Raw genomic sequence first — 20940 nt, forward strand, 5'->3', positions numbered from 1 at the left:
TTTTGTTCTGCTCATTTATTTACCGGTGTTATAAGCACTGTTAATACACTGTGGTGCTATCTCAGCACCACATACTGTTAAATAACTCGTATTGCATGCTTTCTCTTGTTTAGCTGCATGTTCAGGGCTGCTTCTGTGCTCTGCTCGCCCATCAAAAATTCTCAAAACCAAGTGCCCATTGAATGCCCACAGGCACCCACAACGGAGTAACAGTAACCACACATTCCACGCCTGCACAGACAATCACGTCCATAAAATTCAACAACACGTTCAGTCTGAGCACCATTTGTGATATAAAACCGCTAACAAACCAACAGATTTACATCATACCAGAGTACGGCAACGAGAGCGTTGCACGGGTAGTTTATAACGGCTTGCGTGCGTACAAGCCGATCATACTGTGCTCAACGAGGTTTGCATGCGGATTGAAGTACGTGAAGAGCGGCATGTACGTTGTGCTGTGTGAGATGTGCGAGTTGCACGATTTTGAGTGCTATGCAGTGTTGGATGACAAATGTGAACGAGTGGTTGTTGTGGATGTGGAAAAGGGACGGGCTATCGTTGATAGTACGAATGAAAATGTTGTGAAGTACTACCAGATGCGATACGGCACGGTGGAGGTGAGGAAAACGGGCGGTGTGATGATGAACGATGAGGAGTGCGCTCAGCGGCTTAGTGCAGATAATGCTGCGCTGTGTGGTGTAACTGCAGGTGATAGGGAACAAAACATGGAGAACATCGTAAATGGACCGGTTGCCAGTGCGCTGAAGGATGCTGTTGAACGAAAAGACGGAGCAATGGACGAGAAGAGCAAATTTGGTAGCGGTGCAAACCGCACAGATGTAACAGCAAAGCACAGCAGCGATTGCCAACCTATCGGTGAGGAGGGATTGGTCAAACATACAGGCAATGACCATGAACCGTGCGGTTGCACTCCGGGAACAGGACAGACCCGAACTAAAAGCACCACCGTAACACCTCACAACACAGAAAGGGCGCACAGTTTTACAACCGAGTTCGACAGAGTAAAATTTTTGGTATCGCGGCTCAGCCGCGTAGAAAAGGTCAAGCACTTGAACATCTTCGGCATTTACTTCACAAACTTCAAACTTGAACAATTCGCATACAAAATAAAGGAGTACCTGGTCAGCAGAGGTAAAAAAGTGTACATGTACTACTTACGTGACATTTCGTACGAGCGGTTAACGTGCATGGATGGAATAGAATGCGTTGTAATCGTGGACTGCCGGTACCACACACGCTTTGACATCAATATCGGCATGCCGATCGTTGTGCCGTTTGAACTCAATTTGGCGTTTGACGGGGAGAGGTGGGACGGTGCGTACGATGTCAATACGTTCAACGATGCCGGTGCGGATGGCAACGAGTGCACTGATATGATTGCATGTGACTATTACAGCACAGGCGAGCTGATAAAGAGAAATGAGGACCAGTGCGTTAATTTCTATGTTGAACAGTTTGATGATAGGATTCATGACGGGTTGGATGGTATAGCCGGGTCGTACAAGCAGATGGGTGAGAGGTAGACCGTATGATTGCGACCAGATCGGATGGAATGGTACGAAAAACGGTGCAAGTACGTGATGAAGAAGAGAAAGGTTAATGTTGGTGAAAGAGCGGTTGAACTGATCGTGTGGTGTATTATGGGCGAATACTGGCGTTGAACAACACGCAGAGCAATCTTTTTGGGCATGCCAGGTGATGGGCCGGTAGAAAAGTGTCATAACTAAGCAACTCGTAGAAAGATGAGATTGGCACGGTTGAATCGATACTTACACCACGATATAAGCGATGAAACAGCGTGATAAAGTGTTGGGCTCGAATGTACGCAGCTAAACTGAACGGTAGTACGGGCACTATCCGTTAACTTGCAGTAAAAGAAGCATGTGGTGCGTAAAGGGGATGCAAGCATGTTACCGTAGCCCGAAACGAAAGAATAAAAATATTTTTTGCATCGATAAGTCCTAGTTCGACTGTTCTTCCGTTTTGTACGACCAATGCTTCGTCGTGCCTGGCACAGATCGTGGTTCAAAAGGTGTTTGGATGATGTTTGCCGTGTCCTGGCAAAAACCAATTATCCAGTGCATGAAGATGCAGCACCAAATTGAAGGAATTGAGAACCGTAAAATTAATTGTCAGAGGAGAGCTGGAGTGCGCGTTATTTCTGTGTATAGAAATATGCTCTATCTCCAAATATTTTGTGTGCCGCTAATTGTTGATGTGTCTATTCGTGCAGGTGCATGTCCTAGTGCAAGATAAGCAACGCACCAAAAATTTGGGATGCGCGTTGCTCTTTGATGTCTATTCTGCACATTATTACTATTTTCACTGGTTCTTCAATTTATTTCTGAAACGAGCAACGAATCGTTTGCTCGTTTCTTATCGGCGTGATTGCTCCATTCATATCGACATAGCTCATTGCTCAGCCGCTCTACGGGCAGTTGTCAAGCGTATCACGCTGCAATAGGTCTAAAGGACTACCTTAAATTTTACAAGTCAGATTTACTTTTTATCATGGCACACAACAATAGGTTTGGACCGAAAACGAATAGAAAATAGAGCACAGAAAGTATATAATCGCTGTAAAGTACACTCTTATGATGGATGAGCCGCACTGTGTATACGTCAACTTAAACAAGAACTACGTGAAGGAGCACAAGCTTTCGGTAATATGTGGAATGAAGGACTGTGAGGACTGCATAGAAGCACATAAACTGCTGAAAGAGAAAAGTATTGATGTAAAATGTGCATGCATGCAGATGAATCCTGTTCTTGTTGATGAGACGGAGAAAGAATACGGTCACAGAACATTTCCTATCATATTTGTGAATGGCGAGTTTGTTGGCGGATATGCCGACTTGAGAAAGAAATTTGGTTGTAAATAACTAAAAGTGTTGTTGATGTATGAGGAGATAAATAAACGTATTTTTAGTAGAAAATGACTAAAATGTTTGTTACGTTCTCTTATCGGCAGGAAGTTGCACTAAGGTTGTTCATTTTTAGGAATGTTGGTATCAAACGGTTTTTATGGCTGAACGTAACTGTGGTTCTCTTATCGGCAGGAAGTTGCACTAAGGTTGTTCATTTTTAGGAATGTTGGTATCAAACGGTTTTTATGGCTGAACGTAACTGTGCAACCAATGCAGTATTTTATGTTTTATTGGCGAGTATCTTTTGATTGCTGCTACGTATTCGTGGTGTACTCGCATTCAAATGCGCATTGGAAGAAGCTGAGCAACCGAGTGCGGTGATTACCTTCTCATTTCACCATGCTCCAAGTTCTTCTTTCCTTGGCTAAGGGCCTGTGAAAGCGTTTAAGGTACGATTCTGAGCACCAGGGTGTTTGGAATGGATACGTGCCACTTTGAATATTTTAGACTGCTAAGAGCTATTTCAGGGTTTTTATGTTTCGAAAAGGTCTAAAATACCTATCTTTAGAAAAACATAGTTTTGTGCAATAGAACACCACATTGCACTAGCATGGTTGCAGTATGGCATTGTGAGGGAAGATCGTTTCATGAACAGCACTGTTGGATCGATGCCTGTTCCGTACTGGCATAGCATATATTTATGTTTATTTATAAGGAAAGAGGTGGAACACCTGTTCATTCTGTTCCCTTGGATAACCAGCCAGGATTGGTTAGAGTACGTTCATAAACTTTGCCTGATGTAGTCCGTTATTGTACTTATACGCTACATCTTTCTATTGTGGTATGTCAAAATACGATATCTCTCTCATTATGTCCGTATCGATGCATTACACGCTCTACTTTTTGCCTTTTTTCTTGCCTTCACACTTTTTCAAAAATTTCTTCATCTTATCTATAACCTGTCTTTGCTCACCACTGTCTTCATAATTTTCTATCAGATCAGAGTAATCGCTCTTGTTCTTAAAGTTAATCGTGGGCTTTGTTTCTCCATATTCATTGTCTGACGGTAGCAGGGAGATATTGCTTGATGACTCTGTCATTGAGGAGCTGCGGTAATTCTCGTTTCTCTTGAATGGTATCTTGTTCCGTAAAACAGAAACTTGTGACACTTTGTTTGTATCACGGGCTAACCTGTCATCTCTGGAGCTGTTTTGGTTTCTTAGCCTTTTTTTGTCGGTATTTTCACGTTTAACGTCCTTCTCTTCGCACTTCGAAAGACTAAGCGAGACCAAAGAGTTGTGATCATCACTCATTTGTTCATTCACAGCCCTGCTCCACTCCTTTGTGGATGCAATCCCTTTTCTGGGATATCTTGCTTCCTTTTCATCCACGGTTCTTCTGTCCTTCACAGCACTTCCTGATTCTGATATGCCCGACATAGATGAGACATCGCTATCTATCACTACGCTACCCGCATCCTCTTTCGCGCTTTTATTGGTCGACTTTCTTCTATTTTTCTTTCCAACTATCCGATCTCTGCTTCTCTGGATAATCCGCTCTTCCTCGCTCGATCTAATATCATCCCTATTTTTGTTAGATGGCGCGATAAAATTCGCCACTCTGCGGCAGGCTGCTCTGCAGTTCATAAACATCTTTCGTAACAGTCCAACGCACATTTATCTTAATCTCCTTTATTTTATAAATTTTTGATCTCATTTTTATAAAATTTTTATTCGTGATTGGTGGTGATACAAAAATGTTTCGGTTTCGGTACGCAACTGTGGATGGCCGTCTAAGCACCGCAAAATACCTGTTAAATGGTATTTATACATCGTATAACGGTGATATTTAGGAGGTAACCTGTGATTGCGGTCAAGTCTGGAGATACCGATACATTCAGCTCTAGTTCCGCGGTCCGCAATGTTTTTTCCATATTCTGCATCACCGTCTCGTTCTGTATAAAATTTGCTTGTTCATCACTTTCCATTGTTATTTCCAGTCTATTTACACACAACCATTCGTGTTGTGTTCAAATACTCTTCGTTACGTACCGTGCTGTTGGCATTCTTCCGTGCTCAGTTTTTACGTAGAAAATGTTCGTACACGTGCCAATAGAATGCCAGTCAGCTTTTCAACCACCACGTTTATAGAGCACGATGAGCACCGGCCAAAATACTAGAAATATGCAGCGCTATTGCACGTTTTAATTGAATGACTCTCCGATTGAAACCGAGCAACAGTCCTGCAAACCTACATTGCACGCTCTATATGTAATTTACACTGAAACCGTCTGTCTTACCGTTCATTTCTGCATTAATACGGTGATAGTTTTTAAAGTGTCCTAATGGACCGCAACAAGCCCTTGGCCCAATCGAAAATCTCAAAAAAGCAACAATTCGTTACCTGCACTTGAAGTAGGCTTAAACTGTGAAACACCTCGCTAATAGTTTCATATACAGTGACCAATGCTGTACTGCCAGTTTACACCCGTTTTTTCACCTCATCGATATTTTTTAAATTCTTTGTTTGTAAAGCACGTTTTGCCTTCAATTCGTGTGCACACTGTTGAAACAGATTTGGTTCATTCGTAAAATACTTGGCATGCATTGTCTGATAATCATGTGGCGATTATTTGTATAGCACCCCTGTTCATGATTCGCTATCTGCCTCTCTGTGCTGTATGCAAACCTTGCGGTGGTGTTCACAGGTAAGCATGAACGGTGATTTGTGTCGAACCCAATTTTTATATTTGTGAATTTGCAGGGCCCTCCCGTTCACAAATCGCGATGAATCACATTTTGCCATTTTTCCAACTCTACGCGCCTTTATCAGGCGCTGCATCATGGGATAACGTAGGCATCCTGATTCCCAGCAACATCGAGAATAACGACAGAAAATATCTTTTAACGATCGATTTTACTCCGCAAGTCCTGAGAGAATGCATTGAGAAGAACATAAAAAAGGTAATATCGTACCATCCTGTGCTGTTTAACGCGCAAAGAGACGTTGGTTTGTTCACAGCTGCTATTATTGAGAATCACATCAGCGTTTTTTCACCACACACGGCGCTGGATAACCTCATGAATACGACCTTGCTGTCAAAACTTGGATGTTTCGGTATTGAAGTGGCAGACTCTGTGGCTGTGGGTAATAACGGAAACCGGATGAGTGTTATCATTGATAGGCTGAAAAAGACATGCAATGCCAAGGAGATAAGATTGGCACTGTCTGATATACACCGTATGGATAGCATCCCGCCCTATGTGTACGTGGGTGTTGGGAGCGCACATTTTGGTGGCGGTGAAAACTCGGTAATAATTACCGGTGAAATGACGCACCACAATATTCTGAAGCACAAAAAATTTAATACCATCATGATGCTGGAGCATTGCAGAAGTGAGAGGTGGTTCTTGGAGCACTTGAAAGGGATGATGGAGGACAAAATACCAGGTGTGCAGGTTATTGTGTCAGAAAATGATGCAAGTCCGATAAGTTTTGTGTAGGGTCGTGGTAAGACCTGTGTGATGGAGCAAAAATAAATTTAAAATCTATCAACTGATCTTACATGGTACGATTGTTCGTGTTTCGGGAATATCCTGACGTGCATACCTGTCAGACAGTGATGTCACCGTGGAAGAGCGTATCTGTGACCGTACAAACCGGATGAGAGTCACCGACACGAATCACGGTTATTTTCTGGCAGCTCATTTTGTGAGACACAGAAATGTAAAAAATTGTATTTTTTTGTCCTGCGATGCGTACGTTTTGATTGGTTTTTTGCTTCATAGCTGATGTTACCGGATCTGAAAGTGCGTTGAGATAAATTTCTTGGCTTGCACCTTTGACTGATCGGGCACGGTCACTACGCTTCAAAAACGCCTGTTCTATTTCCCAGCCCTTCCATGCACGAGTTCTTCAGAAATGGGCCGCTGATGGTCCTCGCGCCGATGTACAAGAACTGTGGCCTGGCATACCGCACACTATCACGAAAATACGGCGCGAATCTCTGTTACACCGAAATGGTGCACACACAGAAGTTTTTGCAGGCAAAAAACAAGAAGCGATGGCTTGATGATTTCATCGATTCGCCGTTGATTGTGCAAATATGCGGTAACGATCCGTGTGTTATGCGCAAAGCGGCTGAGCACTTTACGAGTGCACTGGCGGTTGATGTTAACTTTGGGTGCCCGCAGCTCATCGCCAAGCGGGGGAATTATGGCGCGTATCTGCAGAACGACTGGCAGCTGACCTCAGAAATTATAAAGAGATTGTCGTCGTTGGAACGGCCGGTGACATGCAAAATTCGCATTTTCGATGATGATAGGCGGACAATTGAATACGCCCGTATGATAGAGATGAGTGGGTGCAAAATGCTTGCTGTGCACGGCCGAACACGTGAACAGAGAGGACCGAACACAGGATTGGCCAATTGGGACGCGATAAAATTGGTAAAAGAACACCTCGGCATACCGGTAATATCCAATGGCAACATTCTCTGCAGAAAGGACATCACTGACTGTCTCAGTTTCACCAAGTGCGACGGAGTGATGGTTGCAGAGACTCACTTGTACAATCCGCTGATCTTCTCGGGCGAGAACAAGTCGTCGTTCGAGATTTTGAACGAGTATTTCGATTTGTGCGATGAAACCACGCCAATGTATGAAATTAAATCGCATACGCACAAAATACTGCACAAAGCGTTCGATCAGCACGAGAGTTACAAAAACAAAATACAGAACGTTGGTGCGATGTGGCAAATACGAGGAATAGTTGGCGAGCTGGAGAGCCTTTGTGGAAATGAACTCAAAATATTGCAACCACGGATACGGCACGCCAAACAGTTGATATAACCGATCATGCCATCAAATGAGCATGCATACCGCAGATCGATGGCAAGCGGTAAGGGGGACACTTCCATGACCGTATGTGCAATTTATTAACAATTATGGCATTTTATGCCAAGAAATAGCAAAACCTGATTCAAAAATGGCGTATTTCCATCGTAACAAACATGTTAATAAACCGTGCACTATAATAAACTCCGTTTTTTGTACGAATTCCTATGCTTAACACCGCAAACGTTTGTTCTACGGTTGTATTCTGATTGATACGTCCTTTTGTACCAATTCAGTGCTGAGACTGCGTATGGCTGCATTGTGATGGCTTTGCCAGGGCTGGCCAACATAAAACGTACCTGTCAGTAAATTCGATAAAACCATTTTTAATGGCTGGCACTTGCGCCAATATTCTTAGGAACTGTCCAGGGCTCACTTGTATCGAGCATCAGATGTGGGCATAGTGCAGTATGAGCTTGATCTTGTATCGAGCATTAGATGTGGGCATAGTGCAGTCTAAGGCTCACTTGTATCTCTTGTCGTCTTCAGGTCTAACGAATACGGAACCGCGCTAAAAACTCGGTTAAGAGAACACGTAACATTAATAGTTCCTTTCCAGGTTTGTGATATACGTGAGCTAATCTCATTTAATCATGATAAGCTGTGGTAATGAGATAATACATTTCAACTATGTGAAATATAATTGCTTTTCGTGTTGGCATGGTTTTGCAAAAAATAGAAATTGCTGATTTAAAAGGAAAGTGCGTTCATTTCCAGAAGATGATCGTTTGTACCATGTGAGAAACAGACTATGCTTTGCCAACCAAAGCGTTGATAATGGAATTAACCTGTTTCATAGCATGATGTGTAGCCTGGCAACATTCCTAAAACGTAAGCAATGCAGCGTACAGAGTTATTGAGGTTAAGCAGCGCATAATGCATAAACTCAAACAAGACATCCCCTTTGGCAGAGGTTTGCTCGGTAGTGCGTACCAAAAATTGTGATGATAGAAGAAGAACTTTTTTACATCAGTGAGAGCTAAGAATGCCATGAAATAAACTGCGGGATAAAATTGAGATAAACCATTGTGCTGCTATCAGTGCATCTTTTTACGATAAAAAAGCGGGATGATCGGTGGTTAAGGCAACAAATGTGAAGAACTGGAAAAGAATCCGCAAGAACGATGTGACATTGGCAATGATAAGTTAAACAATTTATGAAAATAATCGTGTTGAACAGCATGTTCATGCCATAAAAGGTAAATTATTCGGATCTGGTATAAAAATTTTTAGATGGAATGGTACAATTCGCGGAAATATCCATTTTGTAAGTGAAAAAAATTTTGCACGAAAGTATACATAGAAGAAACAAGAATGATACCGTACAATTTTATGATATTAACAAGATTGCTATTTCAAGGATCTGTATTCATTGCTGTGAGCGTTACTGTTGTTCTCATCGCACACAATCATGTCGCTTGTACAAAGTCGTACAAATCGAAGAAAACAATATTTCAGGCTAAGAATGAGCTTAATCTTTCCCAAGTTTACAGCAATTTTGAGAAATTGATCCTAGACACGGTTCTAATGATGGAAAGGCCAGAGACATATTTTAAGGTCAAAATTGGTGATGAACAGTACACAAGAAACTTTGCCGAAATGTATCTTAAAGTTCTGAAATGGGGAGAACATTTAAATAACAACGACCCAAAATCTAATCGCAACGTGCTTGGTTGCAGCAATTTTGACCTATACATGAAGTTGTTCACCATATTGAACAATAAACTGAAAAAATTATTGGTAGAGTTGGAGGATTTAGCAAACAAAGGCGATGGCAGACAAGACCCTGAATGCCTTGCAAGACTTGATGCCCTGAAAATACAATATAGGCCGATTGTAAACTCGTTAAATCATAATTTACGCGAGCTCATTTACCTGGCGATGCTCGCCAATCCCGTTGTTGAGTCCTGGGAACTGGAACTTCCTAAGAAATGCTCAAAATGCAAAAGAAACAGTACGATTCTGTATCATGAATGCACGCATCGAATGGACATTTCTTGTCTTGTTACGTCATATATTTTTCACGACAAGAAGTGTTTCCGGTGCAAGAAGTGGATACTTAAGTTCCTTGACGATCACTAAAAGTTTTTAAGCTCCTGTGTTTTAGTCATTTTGTCCAGTTAGCTGGGCGGATGGCAAGAAAAGAATTTTAGTGATGATGCATCGTATTACCATACGATGCATTTGAAATGAAGCAACATACAATTTTTTGGTAAAAGTACGTTCGTTCATTCATCATTTGGTTTAAATAATCTTGTACTCTGCATTAAGATCTTGATATGTTGCTTTAGCAGCTAAAATGATCTGCAGAACGATGTAAATCTTTTTCAAATTGATGTTAATTTTGCCTACCGGTACAGCTGCTGCCCTAACAACTGCGCTGTCTTTGTCTTGCGCTATTCTTTGGATAGTTTAGATTTGCCTCCCCAATATTTTATTTGGTAACACATATTCACCGTGCAACGTGTTTAATCGTGTTGATCTTCAAAGCTGGTCTAACATGGTTCATCTGCATGAGGTCTTTACATGAACTTCTAAGACCAGATAACATCACCGATCAAATCATTGATTACCATCATTGATTTATCACAAAGTAACAAATCATCTTTGTGTATTTCCTGATAGCCGTGATAAACATACACTCTCCAATCAAGTATTCAACTGATGATAGGTCATATGATGGACAATCAGATTATTTATCATTTTACTTTGCAGGCTCTTTGGTATAACTTGTTCCTGATTCTGGATCAGGTCAATCATTTGCTCCACAGAGCTAGTATTGGCAATTTAAATGGCATAAGACCGCGTTATACCACAACATTAATAACATTGCGTGCCATTACGATGAACCTTTTTATAAATCATGTATCGTAGTTATACATCGTTAAATAAATGTGTAGAAAGACATGCCCTTACCTCTACTGCTCACTGATCTTTAATTCCCATCTTGCACACTGCCAAACATCTTGATTCGTTTTTTAGCAACACGTCAGACATAAAAATGGATTAGGTCAGCACCATTGATGATGTAGTTTATACTTTCTAACCCCTTTATCAATACATTGCGTAAATGTTGCCTAAGCACACCTCATTGCAGATGTAATTATTTTACCAACGATATGACTGGTCAAAAAAATTGATCATCAGATAGCAGAAGTAAAGCTTTAAAAATGACCCCTCTAACCCAAAGTGACATCTTTGAATATCATTAACCATGTATAAGAAGTCATACATCCTCATCATCATTCTTCTAACTGTAGTACTCTTATCCAGTTTTGTACTCATTCTACCGCACCAATACCGACCTAAACCGTTGCTGTGTGGAATACGGAACGGTATGGGCATATGCTATCTAAACTCTGTCATGCAAGCACTTTTTTCATCAGACAGATTCAATGAATTACTCACCAAGTATTCCACATCAGAAAATGAAATGATACAAAGTTTGATCGAGATAAGAGCTCTGATGTGCAAGGGTGGCACTGTAAACTTGCTGCCAGTGTACCAAAAAATGTTTAATAAGGCTGACCAGGAGTTTAACCTGTCACACAAGGGAGGATCGCCCATATTTGCTCTGGAATACATCGGTAAATGCATGGAGAAGACAATAGCAAGCGATTTCTTCTTGGCCCAGGAAAACTACGAAAAAACGAAGGAAATTCAGAGCGATTTGTCGCTTTATCACAGATTCCTTAGATTTTATCCACTTCTCAAAGGTAATGTCAACGAGATGCTGAAAAATGGGTTGGAAAAGGTCATCGACAAAAAATCGTTTATATTCCCCGAATTATTAGTTGTATGTCTTTGGAATGTGCATAGCTACACTGATGCATCCCATGATAGAGTAGTTTGCAATCCAGAAATCATAGTTTTTGGAAAGAAGTACAGGTTAGTTGGTCTCATAATTTCTGTGAAAAGTAAGAAGCTGAGAAGAAGACATGCATTTGCAATGGGACTGAGAGCCAATAGGTGGTATATCTTTAATGATGAAAACATTCAAATGATCAGGGATAAAAAGTGTGTATTTAACAACAGATTCTGTTCAATCGCACTTTATGACAGAGTTTGAGAAATAAATGGGCACAGATAATATGAGAACAGATGCTGTATGAGCGACAATACCGTTTTTGATGCCAAACAAATATTAGATTGGAAGAATGAACTGGGATACGTTGCTATGCAGCCTTTTAGATTATAAAATTATTATTTTACATCGTTTATAACATTATATCTCCTTATGCTACCATTTTACTCTGCTTTTAGCGACACTTTCATATTTTGCATTTTTGGTGAATGCTGTAGCCGCCGTTTTTCGCTAAGAATTGTGCATGACAAACGGCTCAACCAAATATCCGCTGCAGATCAAAAAATGTGTCTGTTTAGTTGTTCTGGTGTATGAAATATAAATAAATGGCTTAAATAACGGAATTGAACATTTGAGTGATTCATATCGTGTTTTTCTATACATAAGAAGATTGAAATACACGTTAATGAAATGCTACTTTGCGATACCTACTGCAAAATGGCACCTTGCCGTCTAATATTAAATGAACCGTTTCTCTAAGATAGTATATTCTGTATGAGCACGGCTAATTCACACACAGAAATAAATATGCATATTTGGTTATCAAAGAACTGTTCCGCTACCGTAACGAATTTTCGTCGTGGTAAGCTGCTATTGCATTGCAAAAGTTACGTAAACAAGCAATTTGTTAATTTGTCGGTGTATGATCGCATCATGTAAAGAATAAAAATAAATAAAAGCACTTTTCTCGGCTATACTGCCAAGATTAACATGATAACTAGCACAGAACCTTGTGTATAGAATAGAAAAACCAAAGCATATCAACTTTTTACAAACTGTTGACCTAGTAGTATCGTTTATTTACCCTGATGAACTCGGCCACAAGGAAAAAATGACATGTAAATATTTTAAGAACCTTTTGTGAATGCGCAAACGGCATGATCAAATGAGAAGAGAAATCAAAAAAGCTTTCGTGAAACATGCCCAGTGTATGAGTGCTTTAAACCTTTCAAATAAACCTCCAACAGTTTTTGCAGTCCCCAAGACAGGTCCTGTAATTAAGAGCATTCTGAGGCACGATTTGCACTAAAAGGACTTAGTCAACCCACAAACGCAGGATGGCACGTTACTAAAAATATTGTTTATTTCACCGGTTTTCAGCCAAAAAACACCTCTGCACAATTTTATAAAACAACCTTCACCACTACGATAAAGAACACAATAACAGCAACACCAATTATAAAAACATAATAATCATTCAAATATCTATCACTTATTGATTTGAGCACTTGTATACCATCCCCTATTCTATCTTTTCCCCTCAAAAGGGTATTTCTCGTTTTATTTATGATTCTCTTCTGTTTACACAGGCTGTCGAGATTGCTGACAGCATCGGAAATCAAGCTATCAAGCTTTTCGTTCCCACGTTTGTAAAACCGCTGGCTCTCACTCAACTGTTCATCGCCCGTTTCGTCGTAGCGACTCACTTCTTCAAAGCTAGCGCTCGATATTCTCTGCTTGTTCAGTTCGTTCAACTGGTCGCGCAGCTCATTTAAAGTTTTCTTGTACACAAAGAATCTCTCCTGGTCCTTTTCGTCTGTCAGCTCAACGCTGTGCTCCTCAACATCCATCACCATATTTCCCAGCGATGACATTTCTATGGCCATGTCCGTTATGTCATCCTTATTTATATCAAACGTCATTAAACCCTTTTTTATTCGCAGAATGTAATTTTCGATATCATCAAGTTTCTTGGGGTTGTACATTTTTATGGGGTACGAAAATCTGTCACACAAAAATAGTGAAAGGATTCATTTACGGATGTTACAATGTTTTTTAGATTTACATATACGAATTAAAGCTGCAGTAGAGCAACACCAAGCAATAGATAAAACAAGCACAGCCGAACTTTTACTCGATATCTGACGGACCACTCGCTGTTTTGGTTGATAGAAGCGATCGCATGTGCGTTATGAATACTTATTAATTTTCAGTATCTCGGCAAGCAAATAATACAATCCGAGAAGCGCAGAACTTGTTAACGATGAGGACGTGAATGCATTGTGTAATGCAGGTTGAGCAAGTTACTCGCTTGTGTATTTTTAGGCTCTGTGCTTTCACAGCAAATTACATGAAATGCATGGCTGCCAAGAAGTTATTGATAGTAGTGCAATTCGGGGTCTGCTCTTCGTGTGATATTGTACCAATCTTAAGATACCAATAATCGCTAGGTTTTGTTGTAGAGTGATTATCATGCTCTGCCGTGATGGAAACGTTCAAGAGTAGATATTTTCAGTTGAAGATTCGTTTTTTCGCTAAAATTACGTGTATGTAACTTTCCACGCAACACCTAGACAGATAAGTGCGTCTGATCCGTTGGGAGTAACCGTGGTCGCTGGCCTGTGGCTCATGAGTATGTGTTCACTTACCCGTAGTTGCCCTTCGGCATTTTCCATCATCAATGTTCTGCCACAAATTCATTGCAAATAGAGATAGGGTGGCAACGTGCTTGAGCCCTTACGGGATAAACGCAGATCCATCAGTTGCAAATTTAAGCATTTGTTTTTTAGCCCCTCAATGGGAGTAAACAGTTCACGGATAACAAAACCGAATCCAAAGCAGGACACCACTAGCTTAAATCTACGCCGCAAAAAACTGGTGAGAGACAGCAAAACAGTGCCGAAGTTGCCCACCACAAGTTTGCCTCGCTGTCGCCTACGCCTAAAAACACATCAGAAAATTTTGGACTATCTGCAGCTTGAGGAAAGCCTGCTGAGTATCCAAGAGGACGAAAATGAGAACTTACTCGATCAGAAAAGCATGGTTGAGCAGATGCGAGGATCGCCCCTCAGTGTAGGCACACTGGAGGAGTTTGTGGATGATAACCATGCAATTGTGAGTGCAGGCATAGGACCGGAGTTTTACGTAAAAATTCTCAGCTTCGTTGATAAAGATGTTTTGGAGCCGGGAAGCACGGTTCTTCTGAACTACAAGGATAATTCAGTTGTGGGCGTACTGGAGGGAGAGACAGACCCGCTTGTGAGTGTCATGAAGCTGGAGAAAGCGCCCACGGAGACATACGCGGATATTGGTGGGTTGGATTTGCAGATTCAGGAGATCAAGGAGAGCGTTGAGTTGCCGCTTACCAATCCTGAATTGTATCAGGAAATGGGAATAAATCCACCTAAAGGCGTAATTCTCTATGGAGTGCCAGGAACGGGGAAAACCTTGCTTGCCAAGGCAGTTGCCAACCAGACAAGCGCAACGTTTCTTCGAATAGTTGGGTCGGAGTTAATTCAGAAGTATTTAGGTGATGGGCCAAAGCTTGTAAGAGAGCTGTTCAAGCTGGCGGACCAGTACTCGCCATCAATAATTTTTATCGATGAAATTGATGCTATAGGAAAGAAAAGGTACGATAGCAGTTCTGCCGCACAGCGCGAAATACAGAGAACGATGTTGGAGTTGCTCAATCAGTTGGATGGATTCGATAACAAGCCGGGAATAAAAGTTATCATGGCTACGAATCGTATCGAGTCGCTCGACCCTGCCCTTATAAGACCGGGCAGAATTGACCGAAAAATTGAGTTTCCCATGCCCTCGGCTGCAACTAAAAAGGTTATTTTTGAGATACACACACGCCGGATGACACTCGATGAAAGTGTCAATCTTGACGAGCTTGTGAGTTCTAAGGAAGATTTGAATGGTTCAGATATAAAAGCAATTTGTACAGAGGCTGGAATGAATGCGCTGAGAGAGAGACGCAGACATGTTTGTATGGAAGATTTCATCAAGGCTAAGGACAAGATATTCTATCTCAAGCAGGGAGTAATGCCGCAAAATCTCTACTCATGAGTGTTTAATAAAGGACGATTAAAAAATGTGTGGTTTTGTTATGGTCCTGCGATTTTAGAAGTCAGAAGGGCCCTTGATCGGCAGCCGCAAAATTCTAACGGAGCCTGATGGTCAAGTCTCTTAGTGCGCCTCAAACTAATTTTTACTTAAAACTCCGTTTTGCGAGGGGCTGCAAGTCGCTTCAGCGGTGTTTCGCAAGGCAGTTTGATCGTTTTATCTTTGCAAGTTTCATTCTCGAAACGGCCTTTCGTCTTTAACAAGAAACATGCCATGTGATAGCATATAAATCACATACCAATAATACAAAACAAAATGTTCGCGCTGATCAATTCTGGTGTCATCTTGATGCGGCAAAAGAAGTGGTGTTATGATCAGTTCCTTCAGTGGTAAATGCATTAATTTCATTTTATGTATAAAATATTTTAGTGCCAGATCATCTGTTTGCGTGGTCTCGTTCGTATTTGCTGGTCTCCTAGTTCTTGCTACAATTCTCACTGTCATTCAACGAGCACAAAGCATTCTTCACAAACGATGTGTCCGTCATAAAACCACCCCTAAAATGCTATTGATGCGGTAAATAAGTGATTGCTGAGGAAAAGGTCCTCAGTTCTTTTTCGTTGCGAAGCCGTGCCAAAGCGGTAAATGACGAGCTACCAATTCGCTGATCAACCTGAAATAGCTCTTTCTTCAACTTAATTTTATTTATTATTTTAAAATTGTTAATCTTCCTTGAGCAAGGCATCCTTCAGCTTCTTCACAGATTCGTAGTGCAAATCGCGCTCATCTTTTCTTTTCTTTTTATGATCTACAAACGACAAGTAACACTCCAGGATATGGCTATTTATAAAAGTTCTTCTCTCACGCTGTGTCTGCTGCAGCTCTTCCTTGTACCTGTCAACAATCGTTTTAAAAATGAGAGCCTCTGACAGATTCGATATTTCTTTTGGAATGGGCAGGTGTATCTCCTTCGGCACGTAACGCTTTGAGGTAAGAACATCGTTGAAACCCCTAAATACCTTCTCATGCAGTCTTCTCTGTTTCTTGTAAAGGAAGGCACAGTGATATTTACGACAAAGGCTGCTCATACCAGTGAGATGCAGGTAATCCTCCATGATATTAAATATCGCATTACTGTCATAACAGTGCACATACACGCTTTTTCCATCAACCCGCACTTCTTCGTTTATACCTGTTTTCTCCTGATAAATTTCATCAAAGTTCAGGCCGTTTTCAGTCAGTAAGCATTTCATTTCCTCAATAATTTCATTTTTTATCATGTTAATCATTTTGTCGGTCAGCACTTCGCTTTCTCTACCCAGACAATCAATATCGGCAAGAGGTGTCATTTCCGGTTGTATTCTGCGTGTAGCCTCCAAATGTGCTAATTTACCCGCATCCAACGTTTTTTCTGGATCGTAATGGTTTAAGAACGCGTAGGGGTTCAAATTATTTAAGTAATCACGGGAAATCATTTTTCGTTCCTTTTTGCCGTCGTTTTGCATCTCCTTGTGGAGGGGTTAAATAATTTTTATGTGTTAGTTTTTGCTTCGGGTCTGTGAACAAAGGTGTTAATGTTTGTGGTTCAGAATCACCTATGTTAACCAATATACACGCTAGCAACGCTACATATTCCATGTTTTGTGTTTTTTGCTCTATAGTGGGATTTAATCTATAGCGGCTGTAATATGAAAACCATATCGTGGGCCTGCGCTTTATTTGCTACCATTACGTAAAGATAGCAATTTAGATCATAGGATAGTGTGTGCTTAATAAAACATATCTTATTTCAGTGTTTTGCTGTCTGTACTGGAGAGTTGCTCCATTTGTATTCCTTGGTAAAATGTTGATTTATTTACTTTATTTGATTGCTTGCGACCATATTCACCATCATGGCAAGCTCATTGAAAAGTTATTTGTTAAATACAGTGAGCACTACAAGAGCAGTTTTACTGTTGCTACGTAGATGATCGTATTTTAAGCAAAAAAAAGATGCGGCAACACGGCACTAAATTTAGTGTTTGAGCGGTGAAGAATCCTAGCAAAATAAAATATGAAAAGGTCCTTTGGGAAAAAGCTCAGGATATGATCATATCGATGTGATTTTAATCTGTTAATATCATCATGATGTAAATACCACAGTTATTATATCACACACTAAGTCACTCTAGATCTTTTTCATTCGGCAAATAATTCTTTGCATTCGATCCACAGCACTGTCCACAAATGTATAGAATTCATGACATAATTGCTCTTCATTTCTCGTTACTCTCTCTGTTTCTTCTTTCAACCGCGAATTGTTTTTTTGTACTCGTTTGATTTCCTTCTTCAGCACGCCAATTTGATGCAGCAATTCTCTGTCCGTAGCGTTCATGCCATCCACATCTTTCCTTTAACTTTCTTCTTGCCAAGAAGTTGTAAGAATGGCTGTATTAGATATTTATAGCACGATGTAGGAATTTTTCAATCCATGTAATGCTTTTCGGCATGGCTCATTGGCTGAGAGAATCGAATGTCTACCAAGAAAAATGAACCAATTTTTACAGAACTATACAACTGAATACTAATGATATAGCTGGTGGGCAAGATGTATGTGGCAGTGAAGCATTGGCAGAAAGCAATTGCCGTTAACTTTTCTCCTTTAGTAAACATCCGTTGCCCTATACAACGAAAGGTATCGGGTAAACGTGATTATGTGATACATGCTCTGCTTAATAGCTCAAATGCTAGTTTTAATACGTTTTGAATGTGGTGGTGGTATTTGTAGAAAAGTACGTGGTACAGCTGTTACCTGCTCATCTGGGCATACAACTAACGTATGTTCTGAAATGTATGGAACGAATGCTGCAGATCGTAAGCGTTGATGTTTTCTGTTCAATTACTTTATCCGTTGAGCAAGGCTGAGAGAATATTTCATTGCAATTTTTCTCGCCCCATAGTATGTCGTGTATCAGAAAGTATGAAAAACGGTTGGAAGGCGCAAAATTTCGTATTATAAACGAATTGATGTACAAGAACCAGGAGATAGCACCAGAACAGCTTCTTGAATATCACATAGGATATCGCTCTCAGACCCATAAATGGCCCGTGAATCCCATCAACGCCATAATCGAACATCTGAAAACCAAGGAATATGGCAAAATTGCAGATGTAGGATGCGGGGAGGCGCTCCTGGCGCAGTCCATACCCAACGTGTGCTCATATGATTACTACCCTATCAACGAAAGCATCATAAAATGTGACATCAACGAGATAAAGTGTGGTGACGAGGAATATGATTGTGTAGTTTACTGTTTGTCTCTAATGAAGAATAACGTGGGTGCTGCCATGAAGGAGTGTAACAGGATGGTTAAAAAAAATGGAAATGTTATCATTGCAGAGGTGTTGAGCAGAATTACCAATTTGAACGAGTTTTACACTCAGATGTTGACAATGGGGTTTAAGAAGAGTGGCGTCCTCGCAAAAAATGATTTTTTTATTGTCATTGAATTTGTTAAAATCAAGGAATGCGATAGAGCGGCTGATATATTTCTAAAGGAATGCGTGTATAAGAAGAGATGATTAGCAGTCACTATAGTAGAATAAATAATTAATTTACGTTCTCGTGTCTTACTTAGATGTACGAATGCTATCGCTGATGACTCAGGCTTTTTATCAATTTTGCGGAATATTTTACTGTTTTATAAATGAGGTTGGTAATTAAGCATACCACTCCACTGATATTCACAGTGCATCCCAATCCTGCATTGAAATAAAATATCACGTTGTACCAAACACAGAGTACCTCTGATACATCACCATGACATAAACATAATGTTTATGGTTTTGCGCACGTATTTTGTTGCTCAGTTTACCTTTACTTAACTTCAGTTCTGTTTAGCACTCTCTGGCACGCAGTTATCCCGTCAAACATCTTTCTTGGGCTTATCCAGCCATAGACACTGAACAATGATCTATTTTGTACACTCCTGTGCTGGGATCGCAGAACAACACCTGTGAACATCGATATCGATAGTGCCCTCATCCTTGTTTAGGATCTATTTCCAACAGATCTAGGCTCAGCTCCTCTGATATATGCTGTGGTTTTACACCTACTACTATGAGTTGCCATCTCTTTTTTTTAAAAATGCTGAGTTATCATTCTCTGATCTTCAGGTGACCGTTTCGGTCCACACAACTTAGGAGGCAGTACAACTCTACCCAATTTGCTTTATCCGAATACATCAGCTGCCATTCACACAAGCAAGTGTGCCATTGCTATTCTTTTGCGCATTGTGCTTCATTTTTATTTCATCACCAAGCAAACACCACATAGATCGTTTTTCTTATATGGAAATATTTGAATTCTAGGCTCTGAAGATGATACATGTTACTCTGCTTACTCACTGTCTGAGTCTTCATTCTTCCACAATTCATCGTTTTATGGCATAGGCTTGGAGTGTTTCGTTCATACTATTTGATGTCTTGGTTCGCATTCAATATGTATGAATATCTGTAAGAGGATCCTTTCATGACAATATTTGATCTTAGTGCATCAATTTATGAACCTGGTGAGGTGCATCAAGGTGAATATGCTGCGTAAGAGTCCTTTCCATTTTTATCCCCGTAAGAACAAAATATAAATTGTATTCTGCATAACCATGTATTTATGCACGGGACCATAAATCTATGGAGTCTTCTCATGCACTATGCCCACACTTTTTCAGTTCAGAGATGCACAAACCAAACTGCCGTTCTACTACATCCTGCACAGTATCGTGCTATTGGTCTATGCTCTGGCGTTCCATCTCAACAACGAAATATTCGACGACTTAAGAATCCATGAGGCTCGGCTGAACGTGTCTTTGCTAAGTGCCCTTAACCTGTACAAAACCTACTTTGTATCAGTCGTGCTCGTCACACAGAACCTGTTCATGGCGAAGGTGTATATTGTGGTGGTAGTGTATGAGACGGTGATACCGTTGTCCTTCCTGGCCCGTATACTAACGGCAGAAACGAAACGGTACGGTCTGACCATTGCGATTTTCGCGACTGTACTCCTCGACATCATCGAAATTGTCACCTTTGTGTGGCTGCTCTCGCAGTTTGAAAAAGACTTCCTCTGGGAAGACAACAAAAGGATTGGCCTGAATCCAAGGATCAATGGTAAGTCAGCAATATTAATTTAGACGCTTACAAGACAAGAAAAGAGCTGCGTGTAATGATAAGGGTGTTTTACTGGTCGTACATCGGACAATTCGCCATATTCTTTGCACGATTTGATGGTCCCAAGACCATGGTC

At 40.7% G+C, this 20940-nt stretch overlaps 12 protein-coding genes across 12 annotated transcripts; 9 read left to right on the top strand and 3 right to left on the bottom strand.

Annotated features, from left to right (window-relative positions):
- Nucleotides 1–119: 119 nt before the first annotated feature.
- VCUG_00498 (diphthamide biosynthesis enzyme Dph1/Dph2 domain-containing protein) lies at nucleotides 120–2036 on the top strand. Its single transcript, XM_008075327.1, has one exon. The coding sequence runs from the start codon at nucleotides 183–185 to the stop codon at nucleotides 1545–1547; it is 1365 nt and encodes a 454-aa protein (XP_008073518.1). The 5' UTR covers nucleotides 120–182; the 3' UTR covers nucleotides 1548–2036.
- A 560-nt stretch (nucleotides 2037–2596) lies between these two features.
- Nucleotides 2597–2960, top strand: VCUG_00499 (uncharacterized protein). The gene has a single exon (XM_008075328.1). It carries the CDS (start codon nucleotides 2619–2621, stop codon nucleotides 2904–2906), a length of 288 nt encoding a protein of 95 aa, XP_008073519.1. The 5' UTR covers nucleotides 2597–2618; the 3' UTR covers nucleotides 2907–2960.
- Nucleotides 2961–3631: 671 nt separating this feature from the next.
- On the bottom strand, nucleotides 3632–4576 carry VCUG_00500 (uncharacterized protein). Its single transcript, XM_008075329.1, has one exon. The coding sequence runs from the start codon at nucleotides 4565–4567 to the stop codon at nucleotides 3788–3790; it is 780 nt and encodes a 259-aa protein (XP_008073520.1). The 5' UTR covers nucleotides 4568–4576; the 3' UTR covers nucleotides 3632–3787.
- Nucleotides 4577–5675: 1099 nt separating this feature from the next.
- VCUG_00501 (uncharacterized protein) lies at nucleotides 5676–6443 on the top strand (the record flags this gene model as incomplete). The annotated part of the gene is made up of 1 exon (XM_008075330.1): nucleotides 5676–6443. A coding segment is annotated over one exon (719 nt), but the record flags the coding sequence as incomplete, so codon positions are not given.
- A 350-nt stretch (nucleotides 6444–6793) lies between these two features.
- On the top strand, nucleotides 6794–7942 carry VCUG_00502 (uncharacterized protein; the record flags this gene model as incomplete). The annotated part of the gene is made up of 1 exon (XM_008075331.1): nucleotides 6794–7942. The coding sequence occupies one exon, from the start codon at nucleotides 6794–6796 to the stop codon at nucleotides 7739–7741; it is 948 nt and encodes a 315-aa protein (XP_008073522.1). The 3' UTR covers nucleotides 7742–7942.
- Nucleotides 7943–8699: 757 nt separating this feature from the next.
- VCUG_00503 (uncharacterized protein) lies at nucleotides 8700–9981 on the top strand. Its single transcript, XM_008075332.1, has one exon. It carries the CDS (start codon nucleotides 9101–9103, stop codon nucleotides 9866–9868), a length of 768 nt encoding a protein of 255 aa, XP_008073523.1. The 5' UTR covers nucleotides 8700–9100; the 3' UTR covers nucleotides 9869–9981.
- A 1002-nt stretch (nucleotides 9982–10983) lies between these two features.
- On the top strand, nucleotides 10984–11875 carry VCUG_00504 (uncharacterized protein). The gene has a single exon (XM_008075333.1). The coding sequence runs from the start codon at nucleotides 11001–11003 to the stop codon at nucleotides 11853–11855; it is 855 nt and encodes a 284-aa protein (XP_008073524.1). The 5' UTR covers nucleotides 10984–11000; the 3' UTR covers nucleotides 11856–11875.
- A 1082-nt stretch (nucleotides 11876–12957) lies between these two features.
- VCUG_00505 (uncharacterized protein) lies at nucleotides 12958–13576 on the bottom strand (the record flags this gene model as incomplete). The annotated part of the gene is made up of 1 exon (XM_008075334.1): nucleotides 12958–13576. The coding sequence occupies one exon, from the start codon at nucleotides 13574–13576 to the stop codon at nucleotides 12995–12997; it is 582 nt and encodes a 193-aa protein (XP_008073525.1). The 3' UTR covers nucleotides 12958–12994.
- Nucleotides 13577–14387: 811 nt separating this feature from the next.
- On the top strand, nucleotides 14388–15680 carry VCUG_00506 (26S proteasome subunit P45 family protein; the record flags this gene model as incomplete). Its single annotated transcript, XM_008075335.1, has 1 exon — nucleotides 14388–15680. The coding sequence occupies one exon, from the start codon at nucleotides 14388–14390 to the stop codon at nucleotides 15660–15662; it is 1275 nt and encodes a 424-aa protein (XP_008073526.1). The 3' UTR covers nucleotides 15663–15680.
- Nucleotides 15681–16381: 701 nt separating this feature from the next.
- Nucleotides 16382–17164, bottom strand: VCUG_00507 (uncharacterized protein; the record flags this gene model as incomplete). The annotated part of the gene is made up of 1 exon (XM_008075336.1): nucleotides 16382–17164. One exon carries the CDS (start codon nucleotides 17162–17164, stop codon nucleotides 16382–16384), a length of 783 nt encoding a protein of 260 aa, XP_008073527.1.
- Nucleotides 17165–18599: 1435 nt separating this feature from the next.
- Nucleotides 18600–19292, top strand: VCUG_00508 (uncharacterized protein; the record flags this gene model as incomplete). Its single annotated transcript, XM_008075337.1, has 1 exon — nucleotides 18600–19292. One exon carries the CDS (start codon nucleotides 18600–18602, stop codon nucleotides 19218–19220), a length of 621 nt encoding a protein of 206 aa, XP_008073528.1. The 3' UTR covers nucleotides 19221–19292.
- Nucleotides 19293–20289: 997 nt separating this feature from the next.
- VCUG_00509 (uncharacterized protein) lies at nucleotides 20290–20940 on the top strand. Its single transcript, XM_008075338.1, has one exon. The coding sequence runs from the start codon at nucleotides 20348–20350 to the stop codon at nucleotides 20825–20827; it is 480 nt and encodes a 159-aa protein (XP_008073529.1). The 5' UTR covers nucleotides 20290–20347; the 3' UTR covers nucleotides 20828–20940.

Source organism: Vavraia culicis (assembly GCF_000192795.1).
Source record: "Vavraia culicis subsp. floridensis unplaced genomic scaffold supercont1.5, whole genome shotgun sequence".
NCBI lineage: Eukaryota > Fungi > Microsporidia > Pleistophoridae > Vavraia > Vavraia culicis.